The 9382-nt window shown below is 32.8% G+C and overlaps 1 protein-coding gene and 1 long non-coding RNA gene across 2 annotated transcripts; one reads left to right on the top strand and one right to left on the bottom strand.

The window, feature by feature from the left end:
• The first annotated feature begins 1389 nt into the window (after positions 1-1389).
• Positions 1390-2791, top strand: LOC147077386 (uncharacterized). The gene is made up of 2 exons (XM_085940817.1): positions 1390-1530; positions 2082-2791. Exons 1-2 carry the CDS (start codon positions 1521-1523, stop codon positions 2687-2689), a joined length of 618 nt encoding a protein of 205 aa, XP_085796943.1. The 5' UTR covers positions 1390-1520; the 3' UTR covers positions 2690-2791.
• Positions 2792-5754: 2963 nt separating this feature from the next.
• Positions 5755-8994, bottom strand: LOC147077385 (uncharacterized). Its single transcript, XR_015069450.1, has 2 exons — positions 8257-8994; positions 5755-8017 (listed from the first exon to the last, which is right to left on the bottom strand). It is a non-coding gene; the product is annotated as an uncharacterized LOC147077385 (long non-coding RNA).
• Between the last annotated feature and the right edge of the window lie 388 nt (positions 8995-9382).

Raw genomic sequence — 9382 nt, 5'->3', positions numbered from 1 at the left:
ATTTTTCCGGATAATTAATACAATATTTGCAGCGACCGGCGTCGGATGCAACTTTGCACTATTTTTCGTAACAAACCGTTGAGGTCATATTACGTGCATCTCAGTCTGAGGCTCTAACCACCCTTCCCGCGAGAGCCGGCGCCTTTTACAGAGATAAATTACTCCGCGTAACTCTGTTTCTAATTCGCTAACGGTTGGCATCAAAATTATTATCCGAATACATAAAATCTTATGTCTACAAATATTACACAATGATGTTCATTTACAATTCGAAATAATACCAAATCAAACATTATTATATTATAATTCTTATGACCTACTAATTTCTTTAGCTGTCGTCTGCTTTTTCCGTTAGCATTATCATGTATTCATCTACGTTATACATATATGTTTATCAATTAGCTTATATTATGTAGACACAATTTCCATATTTTATCGCAAGACATTTTATAAAATTATCCAATCTTATTACTAGACAAGTGCTTCCCTCATCTTTCACCCTGTGTTACCGTTTACTTCTACGCCTCGTATACCAGCTCGATACTCAATGCATACGACTTTTATCTGAAGAAGGAAATCGATAATATTATTATGTTTTCAGCCTTTTGACTACAAGGTCAGGGAACGTGTTTACGCTAATTAATTACACAAGGATGGATAATGGTATAAGACCACAAAGTCCAGCAACGTAACACCACCTATAGTTATTATGAATGAAGCATCAGATCTTTTCAATGTTGGCATTTAAAATAATTCTAGGTGATTAGGTACTACTAAGTACACTCTAGTTAGGCAGGTACCTACAAAGTTGATAAAAAAATCCTACTTGAGATATAGTATAAATTAATTAAATTAGCTACAAGAATTTTACAATACATATTGATATAACAAAATTATTTTCCAATATGCAGGGTGTATAGAAAGACAATCCGTCACGATATAAAGATAACACGAGCCAATAATAAATACCTACTACACATCATTATTATTTAGTTGAAAATTATGGTAATTTGTGCAAAACCATTTATTACTGCACTCAAGTAAGTAGATAATCACAAAGTTAATAAAATACTGCCACTGTTGCGCGTGTAAAAAAATGGAATGAAAACTGAGCGATATTAATATTTTTGTGAAGTTTACCAACATAACCACGATTCATGCGCTTGCAAAATAATTACAAATGTTAAGGTTCAAATTAATAGACTATAAGTATGTATCATTCAAACCTGCATCAAACAAACGAAATCGGGCGGTTGGGTTTGGGACGGTTTGGTAAATGTCCACGGAAACGCTTTTCTGACAACTAATTAGTGTTGCCAGTGCTTAAAATTAATTCAATCATTAATTTCCATAAAACGGCAACTCCTACGTCACAACACCAAACAAAACAAAAACGAACTTTGAAACTTCAACCGGCAGTCCTTCAGCTCAGCGCGTCCGAATAATATTATTATTGTACAATACTACAACGAATTCACGCAATCAAACAAAAATTGAGACGAAGTTTACGCAGATTCAAAATGGAACAAGGTAAGTTGTTTAAGACTATTAATTTAAAACAAATACCAAAGTGTTTTACCCACGTGTATAAAAGTCAGTTCTGCGGAACTGTCCATATTGTCGTAATAATAAATAGTTTGATAAAATAAAATTAGGCTTGGTCGCGGTGTTACAGATATCTTTGGCTAATACTATATCGATGTATATCTCTTACTCGTCCAAGATAATCAATATTCATGAGTGAGATGTTATGGACACCACGTGGATTTCTTGCAGCATCTCGTTCCCTATTAAACATAGCATGGGTTGGTGTTTACAAAGTGCTTGGTATTTTCACAATCTCAAAATACGCAGAATCGATTTTCACACACTGTCTGTCCTTATAAAAGTGACAACCATGAATGTCTCAAACATTATAGTTAATACTCTCAAAATTTCAGCTGCCTAATAAATAACATTACAAAATATTCAGTTTACACAGCAATGATAAACAATCTACCCTCTTTTGCTTTCATGTATAAAACGCATTTTTGAATGGCTACCTTCATACTGATTATTAATGTGTATACATTTTGTTTCAGATATACCTTTGTGCGGAGCCAGGGTTGCGTATTGGAGTACCGCAGCTACGGAGGCGTTCCTCGCTCTCTATAAGGAGTTGAAGGACCAAATCGGAAGTTTTACTATGAAGTCTAAAAAAAGTTTGTGGGATGAAATTTCCCGCAAAATGATTGGATATGGGTTTGACTTTACATCGGCTCAATGTGAGAACAGGTGGAGGGTCCTGGAGCGCAGTTATAAAAATTACAAAGATAAGGTGAATAGAACTGGTGAGGGTCGACAGACCTTCCAGTTTCTTAACGAAATGGATGATATATTTTACCGTCGGCAGAACATATATCCGGTGATGGCGATGTCCTCGGACACAATTGTGGGGTTAGATGTGTCGTCAGACCATTCTGAGACAGCTGAGACAGGACCGTCGACCTCAACGCCGCATTCGATAGCCGTCACTCCTCGTCAGTCACTGAAAAGAAAAAAATATAGCCACGAAGAGTACCGCAAAGATATGAAAAAATATTTTGACAGAAAAATTGAATTAGCAAACGAACGCGCGGAGGCGTCGAGGCTAAAAGCAATTCAATGCGAAAAAGTAGTAAGCATGCTAGAGAATTTCCTTAAGAAATGATTTTTTTAGCAAATCTTAAAAATCAGCAGATTTCTATTTACATCAAGTGTTCACTTTTCATCTGTATTATAGTTAAGTTGATTTTTTGTTAAATACTTGTCATGTGACCTTTTGCATTGTGCAATTTACAATCTTATTATGCTTGTGATCATTTACTAACAGATTTTTTATAATTCCTACATATAGTTGTATTTGTCCGACACAATAATGTGTCACATAAGTTCCTTTGCTATTTTATATTTTAAAATAGTATTTTTATAACATCAAGTGTTTACCTTTCATCTGTATTATAGTTAAGTTGATTTTTTGTTAAATACTTGTCATGTGACCTTTTGCATTGTGCAATTTACAATCTTATTATGCTTGTGATCATTTACTAACAGATTTTTTATATTTCCTACATATAGTTGTATTTGTCCGACGCAATAATGTGTCACATAAGTTCCTTTGCTATTTTATATTTTAAAATAGTATTTTTATTAACATCAAGTGTTTACTTTTTATCTGTATTATAGTTAAGTTGATTTTTTGTAAAATACTTGTCGTATGACCTTTTGCATTGTGCAATTGACAATCTTATTATGCTTGTGATCATTTACCAACAGATTTTTTATATTTCCTACATATAGTTGTATTTGTCCGACACAATAATGTGTCACATAAGTTCCTTTGCTATTTTATATTTTAAAATAGTATTTTTATAACATCAAGTGTTTACCTTTCATCTGTATTATAGTTAAGTTGATTTTTTGTTAAATACTTGTCATGTGACCTTTTGCATTGTGCAATTTACAATCTTATTATGCTTGTGATCATTTACTAACAGATTTTTTATATTTCCTACATATAGTTGTATTTGTCCGACGCAATAATGTGTCACATAAGTTCCTTTGCTATTTTATATTTTAAAATAGTATTTTTATTAACATCAAGTGTTTACTTATTATCTGTTTTATATTTAAGTTGATTTTTTGTAAAATACTTGTATGACCTTTTGCATTGTGCAATTGACAATCTTATTATGCTTGTGATCATTTACCAAGAGATTTTTTATATTTCCTACATATAGTTGTATTTGTCCGACGCAATAATGTGTCACATAAGTTCCTTTGCTATTTTATATTTTAAAATAGTATTTTTATTAACATCAAGTGTTTACTTTTTATCTGTATTATAGTTAAGTTGATTTTTTGTAAAATACTTGTCGTATGACCTTTTGCATTGTGCAATTGAAAATCTTATTATGCTTGTGATCATTTACCAACAGATTTTTTATATTTCCTACATATAGTTGTATTTGTCCGACACAATAATGTGTCACATAAGTTCCTTTGCTATTTTATATTTTAAAATAGTATTTTTATTAACATCAAGTGTTTACCTTTTATCTGTATTATAGTTAAGTTGATTTTTTGTAAAATACTTGTATGACCTTTTGCATTGTGCAATTGACAATCTTATTATGCTTGTGATCATTTACCAACAGATTTTTTATATTTCCTACATATAGTTGTATTTGTCCGACACAATAATGTGTCACATAAGTTCCTTTGCTATTTTATATTTTAAAATAGTATTTTTATAACATCAAGTGTTTACCTTTTATCTGTATTATAGTTAAGTTGATTTTTTGTAAAATACTTGTCGTATGACCTTTTGCATTGTGCAATTGACAATCTTATTATGCTTGTGATCATTTACCAACAGATTTTTTATATTTCCTACATATAGTTGTATTTGTCCGACGCAATAATGTGTCACATAAGTTCCTTTGCTATTTTATCTTTTAAAATAGTATTTTTATTAACATCAAGTGTTTACTTATTATCTGTTTTATATTTAAGTTGATTTTTGTAAAATACTTGTCGTATGACCTTTTGCATTGTGCAATTGACAATCTTATTATGCTTGTGATCATTTACCAACAGATTTTTTATATTTCCTACATATAGTTGTATTTGTCCGACGCAATAATGTGTCACATAAGTTCCTTTGCTATTTTATCTTTTAAAATAGTATTTTTATTAACATCAAGTGTTTACTTATTATCTGTTTTATATTTAAGTTGATTTTTGTAAAATACTTGTCGTATGACCTTTTGCATTGTGCAATTGACAATCTTATTATGCTTGTGATCATTTACCAACAGATTTTTTATATTTCCTACATATAGTTGTATTTGTCCGACACAATAATGTGTCACATAATGTTCCTTTTCTATTTTATATTTAAAAATAATATTTCCATTAACATCAAGTGTTTACTTTTGATCTGTGTTATAGTTAAGTTTCCATTGTGCAATTGACAATCATAATATGCTTGTGATCATTTGAGCCGCGTTGACATGGTCCAAGTACACTCGGACCGAGTGCCATTCAAGCGCACTCGTATGAGACAGCTTCATACAAATTACTCCTATCCAAGCTAACTTGGACGAGTAGGACGCGGTCCGAGTAGTTTGGATAGGAATAATTAGTATAAAGCTGTCTCATATGAATGCGCTTGGATGGCACTCGGTCCAAGTGTACTTGGACCGTGTCAACGCGGCTTTACCAACTAATTTTTTATATTTCTTATGTATGGTTGTATTTGTCCGACACAATAATGTGTCACATAATGTTCCTTTGCTATTTCATATTTAAAAATAATATTTCCACTAACATCAAGTGTTTACTTTTGATCTGTGTTATAGTTTTTGTGATAGTTAAGTTGATTTGTTAAATACTTATGTGACCTTTTCCATTATTGTAATTAAAATTCCAATGCTCATTATTTAATCTAATAAAAATATTAAAAACATTCTACATTTTTTTTAAGCATTACCATGACAATATACTTTCCATCATTAATTCACATTATTTTAAAATTTGATTAAACTGTATTAGCAAGATTATAAATTAAAAATAATTGAATAAGTTTTAGAATTTACGAAAACTAATCTCAGAATTAGAATTTATGCCCAACATCATGATGTAATCTCAGTAAACTAGCACTAGAAAATCTGGTGGTGCCGGATGGTAACCTACAGAATGGTACCTATGGAAAATTGTAAAAAAAAAAACAAGTTTTAACATATTATGATTTTATTTCAATAAAGTAATATGTAATTTTAAAAGAGCAGTCTAGCTTTATTGTTATATCACAATGGTATCCTGAGATACGCGAATCTTCTATATCTTTCCAGATCAGCCAGTGGGTAAGTACCTGTAAAGCGTGGCTAAGTCTATCATTGCATCTTCCTCGACCGTTTCTGATAGATATTGTTTTATTTATATTCATAGCATATTCTTTTTCTTCTTAATTCCAAGAGTCCCTTCTCCAGCAGTTTTTAGCGTATATGGCACTATGCCAGTGGCTGAAATCACACCCGGCTTTGTGGGATTTTGAACCTACATTGTGTGGCTGTATTCCAGTGAATTATTTTTATATAATATTATATTCGTTAAATAATAGGCACTTACAACACCGAAACAAAAATTATGTAGGTACTGATTTCCACACCACCCTGGAGGTATAGTACTATGGTGCGTTTTTTTTTTACTTTGTGGTTTCCCCAGGAGGCATATTCCACAGCGTTTTATATTAAAAAGTATCTTCATTATGGTCAATATCAGTAATATATATGTACACAGGAAAAGAAACCTTCTACATATTTTTCGAAGCTCAGTATAAAGTTGACTGAACTTCGAAAACAGATGTTTGCGATGGATACTGGTATGACTGTAGGAGCAACGAGGAGGTATAACGCACCAAGCAGCCTCTCATCGCACTGAGAGTGAAGAGGCGACATTGGAACTGGCTCAGCCACGTGCTGCGGATGCCAGAAGAGAATTTCAACCTGGCTTGCCTGTTCTTCAAGGCAACTGGATTCCGGCGTCCTGGAAGGCCGCTAAATACTATCTATAGAGTATGTATGCCGGGGCTACGGGATGCTGGTTTGACCTGGAACGATGCAAGAAAACTGGCAAACGACAGGGAATCTTGGGCGCGCCTCGTGGTGTCTATATGCTCCAACTAAGGGACGGATATGGCCGAAGAAGAAGCAGTAATACTTTTGTTATACTTATTATGTTGAAACTATTGCTAACCTAAACAAAATATAAAACATATTTACAGTAAAGAGTGGAAAGACTACCTAAATAAAATTTTAAAAAACTAGACTAACAAAAATAAGTATATACAATGTAAGTAAACCCAACCTATATCTAACCATTAAACAAAATAGAAAACATATATTTACAGTGAAGTGCTTGTGGAAACAAATATAGTAACTAATAAAGACTAGGTAGGTACCGAAATAAAATTGAAAAAACTAGACTAACTAAAACTAATAACCTATATCTAACCATTAAACAAAATATTAAAGACAAGTTACACTAGGTAAGAGGTACTTTGAAAATACCAGGTAGGACTCCATTCAGTTAACACTTTTTGCTCACAAGGCGGCTCTCGTGGTGCAGTGGGTAAGGCGCTGGCCTTCCACCCGAGAGTTCTGGGTTCGATTCCCGGTCATGACAAAAACACTTGTGTTTTTCTCAAAACCTGGGTGTTTGTGATTGTTCAAAATTACTAACAACCACCTTGTACGAAAAAGCAAGGACATGGTTATTAATAATTAAAAAAAAAAAAAAAAAAAACACTGCTCCCACAAAATCTATATTTGATGAAGTAACAAAATATACCTACTACCGGCGAACAACAAATAGACACCATAGCAAAAAGTTACAGATAAAAACATGATAGGTAGGTACTTAACTGAAATATTGAACTCTGCCTATACGTATACTAAAAGCATTAAAAATTTTATGGAAAGTTCCTGGATGCAAGAAGTTGAGCTATCTCATTTCGTCTATCTGCGCCAGCTGTACTGTTATTGCGGGATAAATAGGATGAACCTGCTTCAATACTATCTCCAGTAGGTGAATCAATATCCCACTCAAACTGGTCATTTAAAGACATATTGTGTAAAACACAACATGCTCGAATAAAGTGAGTAATTAAAACAATGTTTCTAAGTTTTAAGTGGTAGAGTTGTCTAAATTTTTGTTTCAGTAGACCAAATGCGTGCTCAATTTTGATTCTACTTTTACTGAGTTTGGTATTATAATTAATTTGTGTTTGATTTAGTACTCCCCTGGCTTTATAAGGTGTCAGCAAATTCCTGAGGCAAGGATATCCACTGTCACCAAGTATGTATTTGTCGTTACATTTACTTGGTAGTTGTCTATACAGTGAAGAATTTCGATATACTCGACTATCATGTACTGAGCCTGGATATCCAACATATATATTTCGAAATTTGAGATTATCATCACACACAGCCTGCAACTAAAATAAAGGATAGTTAGTCATACAGAAAGCAATAAAATCCTGCAAACAAGTATGGCACGAATGAGATTTTCAGCTAGGTACTTGGGAAAGTTATTAAATAACATTATTTTGAACCAGTGCTATGATTAAATTTATGAGAGATTATTTATTCTTTAACCTAAGGCGAGTTTTTTTTTATTATTTTAAAACACAAATATATCTAAAACAAAGAAATTTAGAAAAATATCTTGTCTTACCTGCATTGAATAATATGATTTCCTATTGATATATGACAATGGATCATCTTCTGGCTTATCAATTTTTATATGACTACCATCAATGACCCCGATGACTCCCGGAAACCCATTCTCCCTAAAAGCCATTTCTATAACTGCTTTCTCAGAATTCGTTGGCCATTGTATTATTTCTGGGGATAAATTACTAATAAACACAGTCACTCTTTTGATGACTCTGGAGAGAGAACCGATAGTGATATTAAATCTATCAGCCACATCTCGAAATGACGCAGTTTGATGTCCAGCAAACCAAAGGAATATGAGTAAATGGTTAGTGGCGCTGATTCTATCATTGCCGCCTCTGTTCTGGGTTGGAAAATGAGAAGAATTTTGAAATCGTTCCGTGAGATCTGCATGCACATCTCTAGAAACGCGAAAATGCATCATGAACTGCCTGTCCGTGTAGTCTACAACAGTATCTTCGCAATAATTTTCATTTTTCTTATTGGCAATGGGCTGAAAGTCTTCCAGCATGAAAAAATCATCATCAGACGAATCTTCCGACGACGATTCAAAAATTAATGGGATACATTGAAATAAATCCATTGTATTGAAAACCAAAAATACAAATTACTAAATCTAAAATATTAATATTAACATATCACGATGATCTTACACATGCCGGAGAATGCTGTTTTTAGGCATGTCGATTTTCCTTAATCCTACAAAATATTATATTAAAAGTCAAATGTCGAGAAAATAACAAACGAAATATTTGTAGAAAATCTTAGATCGATATGTTTTCAGGTTATGTATACTTTTTAATGATTTCCCGTTTGACAGATCGCTTAGTCTATGAATCGTCCGAATTGGTTTGAAGTTTCATGTCAAACCATTTCTGATGATCCGAGAACGGTTTGATTTTCAATGATACACTGAACCAAACGTCAAATCTCAAACCATTTCCGGTCTCATACAATTTGTATGTATATTGTCTATGGTTTAATTGGATTTGTTTCGTACATGTTGAAAGAAACGAACCTATAGCTTCCATTATAAACTAACAAGCTCCTCCCATTTAGTCGACAACAGCGCCTTCCTTCACGTAGCCAAGATGTTTTCGTACAATATTAACAGTATTTGCTTG

Source organism: Rhyacophila brunnea, unplaced genomic scaffold (assembly GCF_057557595.1).
Source record: "Rhyacophila brunnea isolate RB1 unplaced genomic scaffold, BYU_Rbru_1.0 scaffold_13, whole genome shotgun sequence".
Classification (NCBI taxonomy): domain Eukaryota; kingdom Metazoa; phylum Arthropoda; class Insecta; order Trichoptera; family Rhyacophilidae; genus Rhyacophila; species Rhyacophila brunnea.
Note: the sequence above shows the minus strand (reverse complement) of the source record. Positions and strands in the feature narration are given on the sequence as shown.